Consider the following 23,505-nt stretch of genomic DNA (forward strand, 5'->3'; position numbering starts at 1 on the left):
TAAGGGTAATGGCTGGTTTCAAGAGTAAAAATCAACAGTCAAGCAAGGCAAGCAGCTGGTGGTGATGATTCTCATTTGAGGTGGAAAAAACTCACCAAAAAATACCCTGACCAACTACCCAAAGAGGTGGAAAAAACCCACCAAAAAAACCCCTGACCAACTACTGAACCAAACATCCAAACCCGAGGAAAGCTTAGTCACTGCTTTATGTTGCTCTCAACCACCCCCTGCCAATATCATGCTTCAAATATTTAGCTACATTGTTCAGCTTGACAATTTACAAACCCTAAATACTTTTCTTTGTCTCCAAAGAAAAGGAGAAGAGCAAATTTCACAAGAAACAGAAAGGCTTCTCATGTCAAGAACTGCCACCACTAGGTTTTAAGTAATGCACTTTTGGGGCGTAAGCTATTATACCATACTGATATAAAAGTGCTTGGGTAAAATACATCAGTAAATGAAAAAAGAAAAAAATCTGAAAACTAGCAATATGAAGAAAAACCAAGAAGAAACCAATGATACTCCATTCTTTTCTGTCAAAAGTAACCAGTAATTCAAGAGATTTCTAATATATCTGTATTTGGATATCCAGAAGGCTTACAGTGCTTTTTGGGGGGGGAATAGGATAGAAGAAAAAAAAAAAAAAAAAGGCCAGATAAGTTAGGGGGAAAAAATACCCCAAAACAACCTTTGGGATCAGTCCATAATAATGAAGTTGATGTGTAAAATTTACAATAACAGCAAAATCTATTAAACTTTATTATTGCTTTTTTGTAAAATTCATTTTCTGAAGATGTGTGAATATTCAAACTTCAAAGTCACAAAATAAAATGACACAACATTTGCAAAAAGATTATGTAAAGCTATCCGATGTTAAAACAGCAAAATTACTAGATTAAAATAATCTGAGATTTTCTTTTTAACTCTAACAATCATTATAGATGAGAAAGGAAAATAATTCCATTACTACTTTTTCCTTTTTATTTTTTTAATGCAGACCTTTCAGAGCAGAAATCTCTCTTAAAAACATTTAGTCTCACTGACAAAACAGGACTGATGTATTTTATTTAAGAGTAATGTAGGGTGACAATATCACATGAAAGGGATTATTTGAAAGCCAAACAATAAAGATAGTAAAAATTCACAGATTATATTTTTCTTCACTGACGTACATAACAAAAAAATCCTCAATTTAACTGCAACAGGAAAAAAACCTTCAAAAATAACTCTGAAAAATTAATGGAATATTTGTTAGTGCTGTAGGAATTCTTAAGACTCATTCATGCCTCACCAAACAATAACAATTCTGCATTTTCTCTTGTGGCCTGTGCAACTCTCATGTTATGCCACAAATATACACCCCCCTCCCCCCCCCGGTCAGATTTCATATGTAAAAAGAAATGGAATTTATGTTTGTTTATTAAATATTATTTGTAGTACTGCAGTGCTCAGGCTCAAGTCAGGGACTAGGATTCCATTTTGCTTGGTGGTCTACAAAAATTAAATAAAAGACACAATCCTTATTTTATTGTCAAAACACCAAGAACTTTTGGATTCTGTGGGCTGTATTTTAAACTGCATTAGGAAAAGTTACAAGTTGCCAAAAGAACAAGGAAGCTCAATACATCCAGGATAGTTTTCCTCCACTTTCAGACTCCTTAACTGTTAAAATTTCTCTAGTCCTTGGTTTACAGATTTAGTAATGTCATACATAAGTATTCTTTCTTTTGTGTAAACATCAAGGGAAATTAAAATGTTAATCACATTATTCATTTAGCCCTTTGTTGTGAGAACCACATATGAGAGATAGTGCAATGCATATTTTACATCACTAAGAAAAGACTCGAGTCACTTTATTTTTAAAATCTTTATTAGATGTTAAATATGATTTCATTGCCACTTCAATTATTTAAAGTGTGGATTTAAAATGAGGCTGAAACACAGAGTGGTTATTGTTACAAGAACTAGGAAAAGGGAGATACATGTAAATTTTTAAATATAAAGTGCTTATAGCTACAGATACAGTGATCAAATCTAGTATGCACAGTTTGCCTTTTTTTTTAAAAAAAAAAAACTATCCTACAAAATTAATTTACCCTAATGATAACAAACCACATGCTAGATTAGGATTTTAATCATTTTTTAGGACATGTGATAATCGTATGCCAAAAATACACAACATCTAGGCATCTCCTATATACATCAAATTTTTATAATAAGACTTAATGGAAATATGTGACATTTCAGCCTCCTTTCTCTACCCTTTCACGGTTATGTTTGTTCAATAAAGCAGAAGGGTTGTTGCAGCAAAGCTTTCTCACCGTGCCAAGCACAAAGCTCAAGCTCGTACACTGAGCTCGCCGGCCTTGGAAACATCCGTATTAAAATGCTCAACTCAGCTTACCCTCAGTTGCACAGAAATGTAGTTTAAATTTCATTTTGTTGAAAGTTAGATAGCTGAGAATTTCAGGGTCTTTATGCACACAAAAAAATATTTCTTTGTCTAGTTTCGATATAATTTCCAATATACTTTTGTCTTTGCTTCACAAGTTACATTAGTTAATAACTACGACTAAAGGAATAGTAAAAAATGACAGCTTTCCCTTTTTAACATTGATCCCTGCTAATTTAATTCTTATTGTCCACAAACACATTTGTTCTTGCAAGGCCCCAGCTCTACCTGAAAAAGCACAGGCACATTGCAAACCATAAAGACAAGCAATTATGCTCCTTTAAATCCCATCCTCATCAGATATGGATTTTTTTAAAGCTAATTATCAGCGGACATCTGCTTTGTTTTTATTTTCTTTTTGACTGTAATCAGCAAATAAACGGTTACAGCACAAATCAGAATGTTTATTCGGTATCCTCAAGCTACCAAACATTAAATAAACAAATAATTTAACAGCTAACCAGGCTCCATGCACTGTTGCAGCCTTTCAGGAACCTTCGGTAGGTTATTGATCCGCTAGTGAATTACCTCCAGCTCAGCCATAGGTTGCAGGCATCACCATCCCTCGCTCGTCCTCGCGGTGACAACACTCCTGCTCTTGCCCATCGCTCCTGGAAGGCAGAAGATTCGTCAGTCCCGGTTGTCTGCTGTGGTTGGCGGCAAGAGCAAAGAATAAAATCGTTATCAGCTGTTGGGGTTTGTTTGGGGTTTTTTGTTTGTTTTTAAAGGGAAGTTCTCAAACGAGCACTCTGCGAGCTCTTCACCCCAGGCGGAGTCGCACGGGTAGCTCTGACGAACAACGGCGAAAAGCGCCTTTCTGGCTCTTTGGGGCTAGATGGGGTTTCCCCCCTTCGCTGCAAACTCGCTGCAAGAACGCAGGCCGGGTGTTGCAAGAATAAGAACTAACACCACGGAATAAGAACCAACAACGCGTGACTCTGTGCAACTTACGCGCAGATGCCAAAGCCCCCGGCTGCGCCTCGAGGTCGCTGGCAGGCTCCGAGGGACCGCGCTGGGCTACGGGGGAGCCGCGGCGAGCGCAGCGCGGGTGGGAGGGCCAGGCCTCCCCAGCGGGGCCGCGCTCCCCGGGGGCATTTTGGCTTTGCTGGCTTCCCATTCCTGCGACGCTGGAACTCGGGAACTTCCAGCGCCGCCGCCGCCGCTTTCTCCCCCACCGCAGCCCCGCCTCCTGCCCGTGCGTCGTATCCCTCCGCGCGCCGGCACCTCGCACAGAAAGCGCCTTTCAGCCGCCCGCCTGCCGCCACCGCCTTCCCGCCCACCCCGCCGACATCTTCTGCCACAGCCCGCCCGCCTTTCCGATAATAAACGCGTACCGCTCGCCCCTTCTCCCCTCCAGCGCCGGGCAGCGCCAGGGGCCGCCGAGGCGGTGGGGCGGGAGCGGGGGCAGAAGAGCGCGGCTCCCCCCTTCCTTGCCCGCCTGGCCGCCCCCTCCGGGCAGCGCCGGGGACTGAGGGGGGCGCGGGGGGAAGGGGCGGCGCGCGGGGCCGAGGGGGCTGAGGAGGGGGCGCGCAGGAGGAGGAGGGGACTCTTTCTCCGGGCGGAAGGATCGCGCTCGCTCGCGCTGGCTGGCGGCGGCGGCGTTGGCGGCGGGCGGCGGGCGGCTGCGAGTTGTTGTTTCCTCCTCCTCCTCCTCCTCCTGCTGCTGCCCGTGGGTTGAATGGTGGAGCCGAGACTCTCCCCGGTGAACGAGCAGTGACAGCGACCGGGCGGGTGCCTTTCGCTGGGACCCGACGCTGCCGCGGGAGCGCGGCCCGAGCACCCCCCCTTCCCCCCCTTTCCCCCCCTCCCCTCCCCGGTTTTCGCTTCGCCATGTCCGGGGACGGCGGCAGCCGGCACACGGCGGAGCTGCGAGCGGGTGAGTGGTGGCCAGGGGAGCCGAAGAGGGTCGGCGGGCAGGGGGGAGAAAGGGGAGCCCGCGGGGAAGGGGCGAGCGCCAGCCCTGACGGCCTCTCCTCTCCCCGCAGAGCTCTACTTCCTCATCGCTCGCTTTTTGGAGGACGGACCCTGCCAGCAAGCGGCTCAGGTAGGGGATGGATGGATGGAGGGATGGATGGAGGGATGGATGGATGGCGCCGCCGGGCCTGGCGGGGAGGGGGCGGCCGGGTAGGGCGGCTGATCGGGCGGCGCGCTCGCCGCCTCGTCCTCCTTCTCCTTTTTTTCTCTCTTTTTAAAACCTTGTCTCACACCCCGCTTTTGTTGTTACTGCAGGTCCTGATCCGAGAAGTGGCGGAGAAAGAGGTAAGAGCGGCGCCGCGCACCCGGCGCTCGCCCCGCCTGCGGCCTCCCTCCCCCTTCCCTCGCTCTCCCGCTTCCCCCGCCCCATCCCGGGCGCAGCCGGGGGGCTCCTCGGGGGAGGGGGAGCCGCTCACGGGGCGCCCTCTCTTCTCTCCCTCAGCTGCTGCCCAAGCGCACGGACTGGACGGGCAAGGAGCATCCTCGGAGCTACGAGAACCTGGTAAGAGGAGCGGGCGCTGGTGAGAGGAGAGAGCGCTGCGACGGGCAAAGTTGTTTTTTCCCCCTCCCTCACTCTCCCTGAGCAGCCCGGCAAAAAAATTGAATTTCCCGCAAAAAAAAAAAAAAAAAAAGGCAACTTAAAAAAAAGAACCAAACCCAACAACTTTGGAATTTATTTATTTTTTTTTTAATTTTTATAACGACCTCCGTCCGGCCCTCGATGCCCGCTCGGTGTCCCGGGAGGACGCCGGCGGGGGTCCGGCCTGTGCCCACCCGCCCGAGCGGGGTCAATAACGACGCGCGCGCCGGGCCCGGCCGCGCTCGCTCCGCGACGTCACGGCCGCGGTGCGGGCGGGCGCCACAGCCGCGCGCGCGGCGCCGCGCAGGGCGGGGCGGGGCCAGCGGCGGCGGGTGCCGGTGCGCGCGCGGCCGGGCGGGGGCGCTCGCGGCCGCCCGCGCGCACACAATGGGCCGGGCCGGGCCGGCTGCCCCCGCCGCGCGCCCGCCGCGCGCTGCCCGAGCCCGGGATGTGCGGCGGGAGGGGCCCCTCCGGGTGCACCCCCGGCCTGAGCCGCTGGTCAGGGGCGTCTCTGTGTGCCATGGACCTAGTGCGTGGGAATAACTGGGCTCGTCATGGTCACATCGCGAATTTGACTGGTGGAGTTTTGATTTGTTGGGTTTTTTTTGTTTTTTTTTTTCTTTTAATTCCCTGATGCGTGCTTTTCATCTCGGGTGTAGATAAAACTAAGTGTTAGTTGTAGTGATGTAGCTCCTGCTAGCAAAGAGGGGCCTGAATATTTTTTTTCCCCTGTAATATGTTGTGAACTACAGTAGTTAGGAAAACAGCAATTAAGGTGTCTGAATTGTGGCTGTTAGCTACCTGTTGCTTGCATTGTTTTCATTGCAGATGCACTGTTGTATAATTTAGTCTCTGAATTTCTGAATACAGTTTAAGAGGAAGACTGAGCCCTGCTTGTGATGTTCATCAAAGACAGATTTCCCTTCGGGCTTGCTGGTTGCTTATAGTAGTTCTGAACTCCAGTGCTTCTGAGACACAGACATGTGGAGAACTTTTGAACTGACATAAAAGGAGGCAGAACAGTTTGCATCTGTAATGCATCTGATAAAGACTGTTGGCATATACATTATTTTAGTTATATAACAAATGTTACAGTGTGAATCATAGATATTTACTGTAGTTGGAACAGGTTTACTTACAGCGTTGGATTTTTTCTGTAGCAAGAGGTGTATTGGCACAGGCATTTTCATGCATGTGGTTTTGAAGAATTGATAGTGATTAACTTGTTGAATACATATGGATACATACCAATGCTTTTGAATTTTCCTGAAATCAAGTATCATCAAGAAATTCAACTGGGAATTTCAGAGTGCATATTATACCATTCTTATTTACTTATTTATTTGTAAGACAGGGAGGCCGTGTTACTCATTTCAAATGATGGTCAGAAGTTGATTGGTAAAACTTATCATGAATCTTTCTCTTTTATCCTATAAATTATAAAGAATTGGAAGTGCAGTCTTAGTGTAGTATGGATTTGGGGTTTTTGTATATATTCAGGATGTAAAGGGATGTGAAGAAGGAGATAGTGAGGAAAAAGATATTTTAAGGGTTGAAGTAAGAACCCTTGGTGAGAGACAAGTTCATTCACGCCCTTTCTGAGAAACTTCTTTTGTTTGTGGAATGCAGGTAAATACCAACTTATTTAGAATACGTATCTAATGACGTAAGATGTTCTTCCTCAAAACTTGGACTTGATGCTGGATACTTGTATTTGAAGAGATGATGCTGACCAGGTTTTTTTTCTTTTCCTAGTCTTCTGTTCATAACAAAGTTTTCTTAGACTTCCTGATGAATGTTTCTATGACCTTTTCTACCTTGTCCCTACCTAGATGTTGGGGTGTGTGTGTGAAATAGATTACTTCGTTTTTGATGCTTCTCTCCATTCTTTGTATTTGTTCTTGCTTCAGTTGTCAAAAATATGTGAACTTTGTATGACTTGACACTTCAGGCTTGTGAAAGCTGACCCAGAAGTGTATTTGCAGTGTGACAGTTACATTTTGTACAAAAGCAGTGTTTTTCACTATGTCTTGTTCGTTAAACAAAAACTTATTTATCTCAAACCAAAGGATTTTAGCTTTAAGATAGAGGCTGATGATGAGCTAGCATTCTGTTTCTTCATATTTTTTTTTTCATTTAAAATTTTTCCAGCTTTAAGATGGTGACTCTTTCTGAAGACAGCATATTTAGTCATGTTTGGGTACCACTTCTCAGAAATGAATGTCATGAGCTTTCACTACACTTCGTAGAAAGGTCTGAGGGGAGAAAAGCTAGGAAATAAAATTACCAGTAAATGTCGTGTTAGATGTCTGACTTTTACTCTAGGAGGGAATAAGGGCTCTGTGTAACACAGGTGGATTTATTCCCGGGCTCTTTTGTTGTGCATGAAATCATGCCTTTTATTATATGTATATATATAATAAATCATTCCTTTAATATATGTATGGATATGTTTTCAAGAGACTATGATGTTCCTGATTTTGTCCTTATTTTAAAAACATTTTTTAAGAATTCTTATTACAGTTAATGTTCTGTTCTTAGACTGATATTCACAGCCTTAGATGTTTCATTTCTTTAACTTAATTTGTGTTAAATTTGATGCAATTTCCATCTTGTACATTACTTGTACATTTTTCTGTTTGGCCAGTGAAAGTAAATGTTTCATTTTCTTCTATAAGCTAATACCATGCTGTGCATCCTTGTAATGCTACAGGAAAATACATGAGTTCAGAAATACTATTTTACTTATTTTATATTCTTAAGTGATTTTTCTTCGATTTAAATATTTGTATATTATATTTTCCTATGGTCACACCGTGTGGTATAAATTACTTGATCTGGTTTTGATAGTATAGGCTCTTATTTCAGAGTGTCAATCTTGTTCTAATATTGCCAGTATTAAGATTTCTGTTTGTGCTATAACTTAAGACCTTTTGAGAATTGAGTCCCTGGCAGGCCACTTTCAGTGTAGGTGAATTGAGGATGATGGGACTCTTCAGTAACAGATCTCAGGATGCTTTGTGTTCTCTCGCATTTGTTGTGAAAACTTATTAATTATAAGCCAGCTATTTTTCCCTCCTTTTTTTTTTCTAAGAAAAGAGTGAGGATTTCTCATTTTGGGGGGCAGACTTTGAGGAGTTTTGTCTAAGTGTTGTATTGCACTTTTAGGCTTCAAAACACCTTTTTTAGGGCCTTTGTTAGGACACATGAGCAGGCTTTGGTGCATCATTTCACTCCAGGGTAATTGTTTTTTTCCATGTTGTAGTTTCCCTGTGGGTGTAGCTGCTCTAATTGTGTGCTGTGGATGAAAGCTGTGCATTTGTGTTGCATCCTTTGTGTAGGCACGAGTGCTCATCCAAATGTGTGCTTAGTCGGATAAGGGAGCTGAACTATCGGAAAAATGAACCGTACCAGAATAACTTTCAGATGGTTCAGCTCTCTTTTGGTGTGCAGCAACACGGGTCTTACCACCATCATGAGATGATAGGAGTGGGTGTGCAGGGCTTGGACAATGTGTTGGGGTTGCTTCCTTTGGGATCAAAGTAGACTTTGCTGGATGAAGCCAACTGTTAAAATTCACTGTAACAACTTAGAGCTACCATAGGGAGTGGTTGGGTTTTTGTTGGTCTTTTTTTTTTTTTTTTTTTTTTTGAGAGAGAGAGGTCTTCTATGGTACAAGCATTGTGGTGTATATGATCAGAACTATTGTGTAAACGTTTTTGTCCAGAATATTCATGTAATTGTCATTTTCTCTGTTGAATTAGAATTATATTCATGATGGTGGTGGTTGAAGAGGGAGAAGGCAGGGACTTCACATCAAATAGGAGGATGGTGCAATGGGTTCAGTAGGCAGTATACCTGTTGGGTGACTATTTTGCTAACATTTGTCCCTTTTGCTTCCCCGGCCCACAATTATTAAATGTGATTTCAAGTGAAAATTACAAAATGTTCTTTTCATGCCATTCTACTTTCTTTCCTTTCAAGTTGTGCAAACCTACACGAAGTTACAAATAGTATCTGTGGGACTGGGACACTAAGTACATTGATACTGTGTTTCTTTGTTCATATAATACCCAAGGCTTCTAGTCAGCATTGTGGTTACTGTTTAGAAATTCTGTTTCTTAATAAGTAACCAGATAATAAGTGGTTTGTTTCTTCAGGAAATGTTGTGCTCTAAAGGTATTCAAAGAAATAAGGAGCAAAATTAAAGCTTACATTGAATCAGAGAGCTGCATCATCACCTAGTTTTTATTAACAGTTTTTTGGGGAAGTCTTTACGGTATTTTGGAAGGTGTTCTGAAAGACTTGGCACTGGGGCTAAGAAAACCTGTGAAATGATTGTGATCCCTAGCCAGATTTTTGGTCTCATTATCAGTGCTTTTGTTGGACGTGTATCAACTTAAATGCTTTTCTCTTAGTTCTAAAAGACAAGCATTTCTGTTTTACAGACTGTTCTCATAATTGAGAATTTAGGTGATGTTTAAAGCTCTCTGTTTAAACGATTATATTTTGATGAGAGGAACTCTTGTTCATTGTGAGAAGTACCACACATTTGTTTCTTCCACAGATAATCAGGAGGTTTGGCCAAATCAACTGTTCTGTGTAGTTCTTTCAAACTGAGACTGAGAAATACAGATGAGAGATGGGCTAAAGGGGAATATCAAGTTTCTAAGATGTACCTTTTATGAAAAAAAAACCCCCAAAACAGACCAATGAAACCCACAAAACATTGAGTGAATTTAAGAAAGGCAAACAGATGCAGATAATCTAACAGTAACAGGTATAGTTGAACCTCTTAGCCCATAAAGCTGAAAATGCTGCTTTCTGTTCATACCTTCTCATGTGGTAAGCTTACAGCAGTCTGTTTATACTAAGGTTTATCTGCTCTGGCCTCACACCTATTAAAAGCATTAAAAAGTTGAAAAAATAATATGTTCTTGAGGTGGTTGTTTTCATGTGGATCTATTTAATTAGAGAAAAAGCAATCTCACAGTAAAATAGCAGGCATTCTGATAAGACATAGTGGCTAACTATATAGTTTTAGCCCAAGCATAATTAAAAAGTACATGAGAAATAAATATGTTTTGGGGAAAATGGTTAATTCTCCAATTCTCCCCTCCCTGTACTTTTTTGCCCCTGCCCCATCCTCCCCAAAAAGAAAAACGGGAATGAGAATTCTTCAGAGACAAGTACTTGCATTTCATTGTAATTCCTAATTTTACAATGATAAGGCAGTGGCTGGTGGTACCCAGTACTCTGTTAGATTAATGGTCTGATATAGTATAACAATTACTGTAATTCAATTTGGAGCTTGTTTTGGGCAATATCTTACATAGCAGAATAGTTAAAGCTGGGACAGCTGCTGGTGTTAGTAAGATTGAGCTCTCGCATCTTGAAATATAGCTAGCTGACTGACTAGATTTTTTTTGTTAAATGTCCTTGTGTGGAAATGTGTTTTTCTTAAAGATATTTACAGTCAACCTTGTAGTTAAGCGTGTCAACTGTTAGCATGGTGGTGGGGGGAGCCAACAATTCTGCAGGGAACGTTTCGGTGTGCAGAGCATGTGGAACACTAGAATAAGGTCGGATTTTGCTTGATGTCTAAAACACGCATAGTGAATAACTACATCACGTATTGCAAATGTAAGTAAAGAGTCTAGGTCAAATCATGATTCTTCTGATGCATTCGTTGTGATTCTGATGCTGAATTGTTCTGCAGTCGTGCAGAATGAAAATATAACCACTTAGGTCTATTTCAAAGGTAATAAAGATTTGAATGTTAGTCCAGATAGCTGTGAAGCTGCATTTTGTGTATTCCCATGCTGCTTGTTTGGAATAAGTGAAGTTGGGAGTAGTAGGTAAAGGGTGAGGTTGAGGGCAATGCTGCTTCTTATTTTCTAGAAAATATTGTTTGTACTGAAGATCTGAAAAATTTGTACTTGCTAACAGAGTTTTAATTTTTGTTACAGTAATGTTTAGGAAGTGTTATTAACTTTAGTAAAAAGACTATGAGAACTAAAAGAGAGTTTATTATTTTACTTTAAAAGCATGTTTTCTGTGCATTTCTTTTGGAAGAACAGAGGCAGAATGAGACATTGCAGAAAGCCTAATAGGGTGAGGAAAGAAAACAGCTAGAATTTCAGCTAGGTGGGATGGCAGAGGAAAAAAAAATGCTGTGCTTTTTATATGCTGTTTGACATCACAGTTTTGGCATAAAATTTTGAAATTCCTGTTTGTAGAGTCCAGTTTTCACTTTCATTTAAGGCTGTATGAATTTTAAATAAGTGTACATCTGTTATTTTTTTCCTTTAGCTTTACTTTCTTCTCTTGGAATCTGAGAATGATATCAAAACAAATTTCTGTCATTCTGTTGAGTGTCATGAGCTTTTCAATTTCTGACAAAGCTTGTAAAGTTACTATTAAAACAAAAATTTATGTATTTCTTTTTGGTCACAGAAATCTGACTTGAAAGTACTCCGACAGTAGTTTTGGGTTTTTTTGCTGTTTTCTGTTTTTTGGTGGGTTTTTTATTATTTATTTTAGGAGGAGAACATAGGTTATAGGTATATTTTTGTTGATTCTACCTCCTTTTTACAATTTGTCAATGCAAGAATTGTTTCCTGGTAGTCTGCACTGCAGAACAATCTGATTGTAGTTTTCTTTGTCATTTAATATATTAAATAAACTTACCTTGTCCTGTCTTGAGTTGTTGCTACCGTGTTGTGGTTATCTTTTCTGCATTTTTTTTTCCTTTTTCAAAAAGAAGGAATTGGGACTAAGGTGAATTTCTGTTATACACTTTTTAAAATTTGTGGCTTCTGCTGTAGTGCCAATAGTCACACACACAAATCTGCACTGGAACAGGCTTCCTAGAGAGGCGGTTACAGCCCCAAGCCTGTTGGTGTTTGAGACATTTGGATAATGCCCTTAACACTGTGCTTTAGGTTTTGGTCAGCCCTGCAGTGGTCAGGCAGTTGGACTAAATGATGATTGTAGGTTCCTTTTAATTGAAACTATTGTATTAGTATTTTTTTGACAAGAAATTATTTCATCTGGAGAAAACTTAATAGCTTGTTTTTAATAGGCTATTTAAGTTTCACCTTTTACTTGTTTATAGAAGTAGAAAAAGGGAAAGAAAGCTGTCGAAATAAAACCTGTAATGAATTAAGAGTTTTCTTTCGCTATGAGATTTTACGGGGAAATGAAACCTACTTTTTTATTTAATTTTCTTGTGTGCATTTTAGTCTTATATAGGAATGGTTCATGAAATAGCTCTATAAACTTTCTGGAACTCGGAAGTGTTTAGATGGGCAGTGCCACTTTTTTTTTTGTAAAGCATACAGCTCACTTAGCATTGTTGAATCAGTTTGTAAATGAGCTGGTTGTGAATGCTGCTAAGTAGTGAACTATGATTATTCAGAAAAATACTGTGGAGAAGCATCACAAAACTGCTGTGGAACTTGGCATAAATAGCTCTTTTCACATAAATGGACTTAAATGAGAAGAGGCTGTAGAGTGGGTGTAAGGTATATATTAAGATCTTTAATACAGATGAACAAGAATAATACAAATAGATCCCTCTCTTCAAAACATTTGCTTTAAAAACTGCAAGAGGAATTGACTGTATCCAGTTTCTGCTAAAATAAAAAGTGAACACATGGCTTATGACAAACCCTGAGAAGTATGACTCAAGATGTCAGCTTGCTGTAGTTTCGGAATGTGTCAAAGCCGATTTGCTTTATTTACTTCAGATTTTGTGCATTTGTGAGGATGTGTAAAACTGTAGAGTTTTGAGCGTATTGCATATTTAGCTGTATTATTTGTGGATAAACAAAAAAAATTACTCTTTGAGAGGCAAGTTGGGATTTTGCAGACGTAAATTCTGCTTTCAGATGGAATTATATGAAGAGCAGTGTTTCTTAAGTTTTTGTGCTCCTTTTGATAGGAACAGAGGAGAACAAAAGCTGAGGAAATGTATCGGGGCTGTTGCTGGCAAAAGCTGTCCTTAGCTTCTTTACTTGTTGTGGGTGGCTATTTGGGTATTTTAGAGCTCTCAAGCATGTGTTTTGACTGTGATTCTCCTTTACGCAGAAGAAAAGCATGTTTGATTTGCTATTCTGGTTCATTTTTCTTATCAGTAATATGCAAATTCTGAATTCTGGCTTACTTTTTGCCACTCTTCTAACAGGGTGCCTGTCTGACATTGAATTTAGCAATTTTAAATTAACTGATCTGTACGATCAACTGCAACTTTATTGAAGTAAAATATAATTTTTAATGTTTTTTAAAGAAAAACTTTTTTTTAACTTTTGTAAATTTTGTAAGTCATTTAACTTTTAGGCAGTCAAATTTAGACATCTTGCAAGGCCTACTACAAATGTGATATAATCCACAGAAGGAAAGCCCTGCTTTACAGGTAGCAGCTAAACGTTTACCCACCGATGGGAAGGAGTGAATGAATTCTTATTTTGCTTTGCCATGCAGCTTTTGCTGTATCTATTAAACTGTATTTATCTCAAACCACAGATTTTTACTCTTTTACCCATCTAATTTTCTCCCCCATTTCACTGTGGTGGGAATGAGCAAGTGGCTTCGTGGGGCTGAGCTGTGGCAGGGTTAGACCACAACAGGAGAGAGAAAACTTTCCCTCCTTCACCATAGGGTTGTGGTGGTGCTGGTGGTGGGAATTACTAGTGTAAGCAAGGCTTTTCCAGAGCCTCAGTTTCAGAGATCAGCACTCTTTATATTAACAAACTGCTAGAATACTCGAGACCGTTATGGTGTGTCAGGAAGATAGGAGCACATTTGGGAAGAATGAGGTATATACCTGGTAATTCGGTGTAATACAGAAGCATCATTGTGCCCAAATGTCTGTCATGCCCTCTTCTAGTTGCAGGATAACAAAACATCATAAGCTTTTACTGCAGTGTTTCTTTTTTTTTCTTTTTTCTGTGAAGTAAAGCTGTGAAGATGTATTTCAGGCTGCGTGAAGGACAAAACTATTACATGCCAGATCTTGCACAAGAACTGAAGAAAACTGAATGTATTCTTCCTCTTAATTTATTATTTTAATTTTTTTTTGTTATAGTCTGAGCTGACAATAGCTATGCATTTAAAAAATGCTATTTCTTCAGCAAAAGCCTTATGTTAGTAGAATTTTATTGTTGTCACATAAATTTCAAAACTTTTTTCCCCTTGTTATATAAGACAGTTTTCTGATTTAGAATTCTAGTAGTTCAAAAGAATGGACTGGTTTTGTCTGGGAGGTCATTAATACTGGTTATAATCAAGTATTGAGAAGTTCTGTTGCTGATAATAGGCACTTGTTTTGGTACTTTGCAGTTTAAAATTATGGACTGTTATGAAAGTTCGTAATCTTTGTAGTATAGGAGGGACCACATAAAGAATTTTAGAGTTGAATTACTTAAGCCAACATTTTTGTTAAAAAGTTTTAGATGTAAAATAAATAATTAAATCCAGTTTTGGAGCTTCAACAAGATGTCGTAACTTAGGTGAATTGAGGCAGAGTGGTTTTGCATTTTCTTCTATAAAACTCTGTTATTTATTTGGTATTTGTGAATCTTGCAAGAATTTTTAAATGTTGCTGTTTTTACAATCTTTGTCCTATCTTTATCTTACAGTAATTTAAATTGAACAGGCCACTACTTAAATATAATATTGCATATATACTCTTTTTGTGATTATATGGGAGCTTATTCGTATATGAGCAACTGTGATTTAAAGTCAGAAAGTAGTAAATACTGACAGTTCTCTGTACAAAGTGACATGTGCTGAATAGAAGAATTAATTAGGACCAGCTGGAATGAATTATTATACTTAAAGGTCATAATTTGTTTTTATCCCTAATATCCTATAATTTTCTTACAAATTTGTGTAACAGTTGGGGGAAAAAAGATTAAACTAGTAATGCATAAAAAATATTGTGTTGTTTATCAAATGTTTTGTTTGCTCTTTGATATAATAGGTGAAATATTACAGACACTTGGCACCTGATCACTTGCTTCAAATATGCCATCGACTTGGACCACTTCTAGAGCAAGAAATTCCACAAAGTGTCCCTGGAGTGCAGACGTTATTAGGAGCTGGCAGACAGTCTTTGCTTCGTACAAACAAAAGTATGAAATTTTTATGGGAACTTTGAGAGTTCTTGGTACTTCATGGGTTTCCTGTGGTTTTCTTTAAAAAAAAAAAAAAAGCATTTACCTAAATCTTTTTTTGTTGCAAACAGGTTGCAAACATGTTGTATGGAAGGGATCTGCTCTTGCTGCACTACATTGTGGAAGGCCTCCAGAGTCCCCTGTAAATTATGGCAGTCCACCTAGTATAGGTAAGTTCACTTTTATTCTGGCATTGCCTTTATAATACCTAACTCCCAGGGTGATTGATGATTGTGATGATGAGAGCCAAGTAATAGTTCTGTCCTTATTTGTGTCACGTACCTTACTTTTAGTGTTTTTCTTAAGATGCTGTGTTGCCATATTTATTGTAAATTCATATACTAGTTCTGCTCTAAAGCTAATTTTGTCTCTGACGTATAAAATTGAATAAAATACATTCAAACAGTGAATACATAAAAATAAAACTCTCTTTCTTAAAGATGTAATAAAGCTGCCAGTAGATAAATAATTAGTACTGTAGGACAGCAAGGCCTGCACCCATTGTTAGGGAGAGAAAGTCATGTCAACTGGTTTCCTTTGAGTCTTGCAGAAGTTATTCTTTTTGCTCTCTGGTCCGTTCAGTAATTTTGTAGCTGTGCTTTAGTTTGCTTTGCTGTGCTGTATGGTGAAGTGTGCATGTGCTCTCTGTACTGTTGAAAAACTGAAAGCTGAAGGTCAGTGGTATTACGGTTATTTTTAAGCTCTCATGTGGTCCCTAAAACATGTTTGTTAGCTTTTAGCCTTTTAATTACCAAGATACATGTTTGTTTAGTTGCTAGAAGGATCAAGACTTGTGATATTTTAGGAGATTTAAAGACCACCCCATTTCTCTTAATCATGAATAGAAAAGTGTGCAAAATCACTTGTCTTTTCATCTTTCTCTGTTGATGTCCAGGGAAGGGAGAAAATCTGATTAAGACCAAATTGTTAGTGTGGATTACACCAAAAAAGGAGTGTTTTTTACCAAAATGGCAGTTGCAGATAGATGTGCAGTGGTGGATGAAAGTGGACAGAGAATATCCAATTGATTCGCTTTGGATGAGGTGCAGCAGCTTCTGCAAAGACAAAGGTTTCTGTCTTGGCAAAAAAGATAAGACTGGTTATAATGGGGAACTACTATATAACTATATAACAATGCATACAAGGTGTATATATACTATATAGTAACAATGTATAAATATATAGCCAAGTGCTATGAGGAACAGAGACATTTTTAATGTGGTAACTTGCCATTACAATTTTTCAGTCTCTAAACTCCTTTTGGAGACTGTTGGTATAAGTTTTTAATGAATTTAGATAGATATATAAAACATAAAATATGTAATTGAGGGAGCTTAATTTGTGCTATTTATATTTTTTTCTAATGTTGAAGGAACTCAAAATGAAATCTCAAAATAATCACCATTACACTTTATTCAGAGAATTACAGTTCTGTCCTAACAGCTGAAGCAGAACCATGCTACAGCTATGCTCTTAAGTTGAGCACAGCCAATGTTGCTTTGGTCAGATGGCAGAGTATTTAGTGTCCTAGTAGTATTGCCATTTTAAAGCACAAGTTGCATGCTTTCCATGATATTTTGTAGATCCTTGGAATATAGGAAGAGAAACATGGTTTTGCTTGGTTTTTAGAGCTGAGTTTTCAGAACCTCCTCCCCTGGTACATATATTGGTCAGAAGTGGTTCCCTCTAATGTAGCACCTGCATCCCTTCAATGTGGTTTTGTTTAGAGCTGCTATTTTGGTATTCATGTAGAGAGCTTTTTCTGTGTTGTGCTCTAGATGTGTGGGAGAAAATGCTTGTTGCTGAATTGAATAATCCCCCTCTTGAGTGGTTGTGCAATGGCATGATGATTGTAAACTTGAAAAATCTTGGACTGAAATAGCAGCTATTTCTGCAAGATGACTGTAGGACTGAGCTTTCTCATAGCTAAGATTCCTTTAGTGGTTGTTTAGCTTTTCTTTTACTTGCAAATACATTTTAAAATATGTTGTAGGAATCAGAATTGATAAGGACTGTTTTGCATTTTACTGTAACTTGCAGTATGTAGCAACTGGTGTGTACTTTTTAAAGGGAAAAAGACCAGTGTATGAGGTCCATGGTAGCTGGAGTTCAAAAAAAGGTAGAGTTGCTGTGGTAGTGAAATTAAATGTTAAGAAAAATAACTTTCAGACTGTTTTTTGAGAAGAACAAGTCAAGCTTTTAAAATAAGTGTTATTTTTATTGAATCCTTTGCAGAGCACTGAATATTTGCAAAATTACAGTTATTTCAACATACCACTTTTTTCATGACCAGTAATTTCCTTTTCCAAACATTGAGATAAGTGCTGGTAACTGAATGTTTTCAACTGAAGTATATTTGGATTTTTGGGATATTTGGTTAAATATCTGCGTGTTAAAGCATTTGAGTTTGATTTGTCATATTCTACTCTGATCTGTCAATGAAATGAGGAACTAGAATGGCACTTCTTGTATAAATTAAATTAGACATTTTTTCTGTTTCTTTAAATAACTTCCAGTGTTCCCACAGTGTGGGCAATATGATGGGAAGTCTGTTCTTTATGTATTTGCTCAACAGAAAGAAAAAAAATAATTAGAACATATTATTTTTCAGGCTGTATGTATTTCAGGTGGATAACCTACTAATGCTTGAGGAGCAGAAAAGACACTGAAATCCTTTTATGTTGTGCAGGAAAACTTAATGCACATTTCAGTCAACATACAGAAATATTCATTTAGTTTTGTCTTCTTGGATGCAGAAAGGGAAAAAGAGCTCTTTTTCCCTTTAATTTTCCCAGTAATTTTCCCAGTAATCTTCAGGAACTGCTGAAAAAGAAAAGAACCTAAGCATAAACCCTGAAGAGCTTTGAGCTCAGAACTCAGTTGTCAAGTGCGAGGACCCGAGTGAGACTGGCTTTTTGCCACAGACAGTGAAGAATGTTTTTCCTGACCAGTGAAAATATCTGCCTTTCAAAAACAGTGTTTCGTGGTTTTGCAGAATAATCCACCTCAAGAAAGGTTCTGAGGCATTTTACACTTTTTTCTGTTTTTTTAAATGACGCTGCTGTTTTGGCTGTAAAGAGAATGCAAGGTTCTGAAAGCAGTGTAGATGTCTATTTTTACAAAAATAGTAAATACTTTAGACCTAAAAGCTAATCTAAGAGTACTTTGTGTAACTGTATTATTCTGTTAACTACAGTAAAAAAAAATAAGGAAAAGACTGCCTTTATGTTTAAAGATCTATGTTGTAAGAGTAACATCTTGTTATATATGTTTATTCAAGTCTAAAGTCAATTATACTAAAGTAGATGACATGTTGTTATGCAAGAAAAAATGAGCTGCAGAAGGCTTATGGAACTTTGAGTAAAATACCAATGGAATAAATATATAGTAAAAGCAAGTGGAATTTCATTGAAGTCTGGGAAGTTTGGAAATGCTTGAGACTGTATTGCTTTAATTTGTTTTTGCCTTCTGCCTTTTGAAATATCTTAGCTCTTACCATTCTGAATTAGTAAGGGTTGGCAGTTACTTTCATCAAGCAAATTAATATTGTATGTGAAGTTTGAGATGTATATAGGATTTTTTGTATTTTCAGAAATACTCCATTTTCGAGTCTGTATACTTTTACCTTCATGATATGCCCAGGGACAAGTTCTGGCTTGATTGAATAACTTGCTTAACTGCATTACTTGGTTGACAGTCATCTATAAGCCGAGAGGCTTAGAGTGCTGCATAGAGTTCAGAAGCTAAACAGAGGAATGGGAGGAAGGTAAAGTCAATTCAAACTGATTTTTTTGGGTCTTGGACATCTTTGAAGAAGGGGAGAAAAAAAACTTAACAGCCCAGAACTGAATGCTTGATATATTCAGTCTTACTATCTTGGAGAGTGAAAGTAGTTGTCTAGCAGTCTCTTCTTTACTATTATTTTTAACAGCTCTAAATCCCTCAGTATTCATTAGAGGACTGTCTAGCCTCTTAAGTTAATGAAACTTGATTCAATAAGGGTAAGAGTTGTAAGTGAAGTATATTTTTTGGGTGTCCTTCCAGGATTCTTCTGAATCTTGTTCTATTTTAGTGTGAATGAAAGGAGAATGGAAGTGGACTCTGGTCTTCAGAACAGAACCTCCATTATTTAATACAACTCAAGAAAGGAAGAAAATGAAAGATTGTGTATGCTTTTTAAAAATGTAACTTATACTTAGCACAAACTGACTAGTGGATAAGGAAGATTACTATCCTCCATCTTTAAGGCATTTCACATTCAAGGATAAGACCATGAAAGTAAGGTGATAGAATCAGTCACTTTAGTAAAATTAAAATAAGAAAGCCAAGGGGAAAAAAATAAGCATGGATAATACTGCCATATCTTTCAGACCCCCAAATTCATTTTCCTTTTAACAAATTGCTGTTTTTCTTTGAGCTGCTTGTTCTATTTTGGGTGGGGAGTGAGTTAGAGACACTGAAACTTTGAAGGCATTCAGTTGGTGCCTGTTGCATGCCTTTTGAGTGGGAGAAAATCTACAGTCTTTTGTAAGTTCCACTGAAAACTCCCACTGCTTCACTCTTGAGTTTTACATTCTTCCTAGAGGTGAGTTTTACATTCTTCCTAGAGAAGCCAAACAAATAAGCTGCTTTTAACTCTTTGACATGTGGTTTTCAGATTAAGGTTGTTGGCAGCAGTGAATTGTGACAGTAGAAAAAAGATTTTAAAAAACAGAGTACTGTTTTATTAAGTTTTAAGAGCCAAGCTCTTCATTCACAGTTTGGGTCCCTGAGTTGCCTTTATAAAAAAAAGAATCTACGCTCTTAGCTTTAGAGCTTAGGGTTAGAGCCTTTGGGTCAAGAATGACATGTTTCTTACTCTACCCCACTTACTTTTTTTTTTTTTTAACTCTAGTGAAAGATCCTGAGCAATTTTTATTTGACCTATCTTTCAAAGAAGGGTTAGACTAGATTTTCAGAGGTCCCTTCCAACTTCAAGCATTCTGTGTTTCTGCAGTAACAGAAGTTGGAGTTCTTCTGGCATTAAATCTGGTGAGTGGATGTGAAGAGAGTTTTTACAGGTCTTTCAGCAGTAGAAGGAGCAGTAGGTCCTGCTGCAGAATGGGGCAGGAGACCTGAAGTAGGACAAGAAGGAATCTCTGTGGAACTAAAGGTAGATCCTCCTCATCTCAGTCCTTGGGCAAGTGATGAAGCAAATATTCCTGGAAACCAAAGTACAAAAAAAAAAAAGAAAACCAGTACACATTTAAGAGTTGTTGGCATTGATTTGTGAAGAAGTCATGCTTGACTAGCCCAATATCCTTTTAAATGAGATCAGTGGCTTGGAGGATGAGGGGACATTAATGAATGTTATTTATCCTGACTTCAACAAGGCTTTCTGAACCAACTCCCGTAACATTCTCACTGACAAACTGAAAAGATACGGGCAGAAGTGCTTGGATCAAAGGGCTGTGATCAGCAGGATGAATTCCAGCAACTGACATGAGAGCCAGTCACTCCAGAGGTTGGTACTAGAGCCAGTATTGTTCAACAGCTTCATTGGATGATGAATCACTGAGTTTTGCTAACAGTGCAAAACTAGGAGGAGTGACTGATTGAGGAGGACCTTGACAGGGTGGAGAAATGGGTCAACAGGAATCTGATGAAGTTTCACAAAGAGAAGAGCAAAGGTTCTACCCTTATAGAGGAATAACCTCATGCACCAGTGAATGCTGGGGGTTGACCAGCTGGAAAGCAGCTTTATAGAGAACTGTCTGGCTGTCCTGGTGTTGAACATGTCAGACACCATGTGCCCTTGCACAAAACTCAAGCAGCATCCTGGGCTGCTGGAGGCAGTACATTGCCATTAGGTCTGGGATGTTCCTTCCCCTCTGCTCATTTGATCACACCTGGAGTGTGGGGTCCAGCTCCTCAGGAAAAGACAGATGTGGGCAGACTGTAGCTAGTCTAGCAAAGGGCCAGGAAGATGATGAAGGGGGATTAAGGTATCTGTCATACAGGGAGAAGCCAAAGACCTGGGATTGTTTAGCCTTGAGAAGAGAAAGCATGTTGGGGGCGGGGTGGCGGTGGGTATTATCAATGGTTATAAATACTTGAAAGGGAGCATGTGATGAAGGTGGAGCCAGACTCTTCTCATTGGTGCATCCTGACAGGACAGAGGTCACGAACCAAAGCTGAAATAGAGGAACTTCAATTTAAACATAAGAAAACAGGTTTTGGGGGTAATCAGAGCTCTGATACAGGCTTCCCAGAGAGAAGTGTCCATCCTTGGAGGTATTCAAAACTGGACTGGACACAGCCCTGCTCTCACTGACCCTAATCTTAGAAAAGATGATCTCTATAGCCTCCTTCCCTCCTCAGCCATTCAGTGCTTTGGTGATAGTGGACAATTTCAGTCTTTGAGGCTGGTCATGTTGTATGAAGATGAGCCCAGTTACTCAAAACTAGAAGCAACGATGTTTTATTTGGAACCAGTTGGTAAAAAATTGATAGCATCTTAAAATAATATAACTTGTGGCAAAGTTTTCTTTATATGTTCAAAATGTCAACAAATTTGCATCTTTCTCAGACATTGGTTTTTACTGATAAGTTACCTTCATTATTAAATATGAAGAATCCTGATTTTGAAACCAAAATATCATTTGGAAGTAAGTGGTGGTTTATTGTACTGTGTTTTGCAACAACCACTTAATAACGTCAGCTTTTTTGTTTGTTTTCAATTTTATGTATTTATTTTTAAAGCAGAGTCATGGGTAAGCAGTAGGTGGGCATGTAAAACTAGGTTAATATTAATTTCCTTGGTCAGCCAGGCCTTGGATAGGAATTTTTTCAATGCAGTGTCCACTCCTCAATACCTTTCCAACAAGGAGCAAGCACTCTCTATTCTGTTATTTTCTTCATTCTCCAGCACTTCCCTTTATGTTGGTTGACTCACTGTAAGGCCCAACCAGCATTCTCTAACCCCTCCTGGGATCAAGTATCATTTTCCTTCCCTCCCTGATGTATAGTTTGTGACAACTATTTAACTGCTTATACCTTTTCACTCTTCCTATGATTAACTGTGTTCATACTCATTTGTGTGAGGCCAAGTAAAGACAGAAAAGTGTTAAAACAAGAGTGATATATTAGATTTCCTGTCACAGAGGCTTCTAAATTTACTTATTGTCCAAATGCAGTTAAAATCAAGCTAAATAGATTGGAGACCTGACAAACATTGATGCTAGATATGTGTAACAATTGTTATACAACCAAGGCCTGTAATTTGTACAAAGGCGTTATTAACAGCTGGTAACCTTTCTCATCTTAGCTTGCACCAGAAAAATCAATTTTATTGTTTGGCTGCAGTAAATTTTGACACAGCTATTTTTAATTTTTACGTGTACTCTGGAGGAAAAAAAGCTTATTCTGTTTGTTTATGTGTATTTGGGTTTTTTTGGAGGGATGTGTTTTGGATTTTGTTTGTTGGTTTTGGTTTGTTGGTGTTTGGTTTGTTGTTTTGTTTTGTTTTGTTTTTTTTTGAGGGGGGGGGTGTTTCTTATTTGTTTTTTTTTTTTTTTTTTTTTTTAAACTGTTGAGTGATTTGTCAGATTCCAAAACTGAATTTATCTTGTGCCTGAACTAATTTTGGTTTCCTGCTGTTCTGAAGTAGACTGTTGTCAAGGAAAAACTGTCATAAACCAAGCGCAATTGCATCTTTTCCTAGTATGAGGGGAAGGTGAAGATGTAATAGAGCCTTAAGATGTAGTGTGTCATTGACTAAAAGTGCTTTGCTCTACAACTAATGATTCCACTCCTTCACATAGCTTCTTGAACTAGGAAAACTTCCTTGAATCCTTGGGCTATGCAGGCAGTTAAGTGAAATGCTTCAGGGATGTTCTTTTGGCCTGAGGCTAATGGGCTTGACACTTGGCCATACCACAAGAAGCTTTTGGTTCTTATAGAGTAGCTACAGTCCAGCTGTAAAAATTTGCATATTTCATGTAGTTTCATCTGTGCTGGTTCATGAACCACTGCTGTGTTGATCTGGGCCAAACCTAGGTGATGCAGGAGGTTTGTAGCTGTTTTGCAGTTGATATTAGGGAGCAAGTTGTCCATGAGCCAGCAGTGTGCCCTTGTGGCCAAGAAGGCCAGTGATATCCCAGGGTACATTAGGAAGAGCATTGTCAGCAGGTTGAGGGAGGTGATCCTGCCCCTCTACTCGGCCAGAGTGAGGTCTCATCTTGAGTGCTGTGTCTGTTTCTGGGCTCCTCAGTACAAGAGAGACATGGAGCTCCTGGAGCTGGTCCAGCAGAGGGCTGTGAAGATGTTTTTTAAGGATCTAG

The 23,505-nt window shown here is 39.5% G+C and overlaps 2 protein-coding genes across 4 annotated transcripts in view; one reads left to right on the forward strand and one right to left on the reverse strand.

Moving 5' to 3' along the window:
- Positions 1–2,068: 2,068 nt before the first annotated feature.
- On the reverse strand, positions 2,069–4,284 carry LOC135410690 (cuticle collagen 2C-like). Its single transcript, XM_064647398.1, has 2 exons — positions 3,404–4,284; positions 2,069–3,099 (listed from the first exon to the last, which is right to left on the reverse strand). Exons 1-2 carry the CDS (start codon positions 4,282–4,284, stop codon positions 2,988–2,990), a joined length of 993 nt encoding a protein of 330 aa, XP_064503468.1. The 3' UTR covers positions 2,069–2,987.
- Positions 4,203–23,505, forward strand: part of PHIP (pleckstrin homology domain interacting protein) — a 107,488-nt gene continuing 88,185 nt past the window's right edge. For all 3 annotated transcript variants that reach the window (XR_010429384.1, XM_064650076.1, XM_064650077.1), the window contains exons 1-6: positions 4,203–4,328; positions 4,438–4,496; positions 4,682–4,711; positions 4,869–4,928; positions 14,992–15,142; positions 15,256–15,354. Coding sequence is in view for 2 of the 3 variants with exons in the window: in XM_064650076.1 (XP_064506146.1) it covers positions 4,283–4,328; positions 4,438–4,496; positions 4,682–4,711; positions 4,869–4,928; positions 14,992–15,142; positions 15,256–15,354 (445 nt within the window). In the remaining variant the exon portion in view is untranslated. The remainder of the gene's footprint in view (positions 4,329–4,437; positions 4,497–4,681; positions 4,712–4,868; positions 4,929–14,991; positions 15,143–15,255; positions 15,355–23,505) is intronic.

The sequence above is a fragment of the Pseudopipra pipra genome, chromosome 3 (genome assembly GCF_036250125.1).
Source record: "Pseudopipra pipra isolate bDixPip1 chromosome 3, bDixPip1.hap1, whole genome shotgun sequence".
NCBI classification, from domain to species: domain Eukaryota; kingdom Metazoa; phylum Chordata; class Aves; order Passeriformes; family Pipridae; genus Pseudopipra; species Pseudopipra pipra.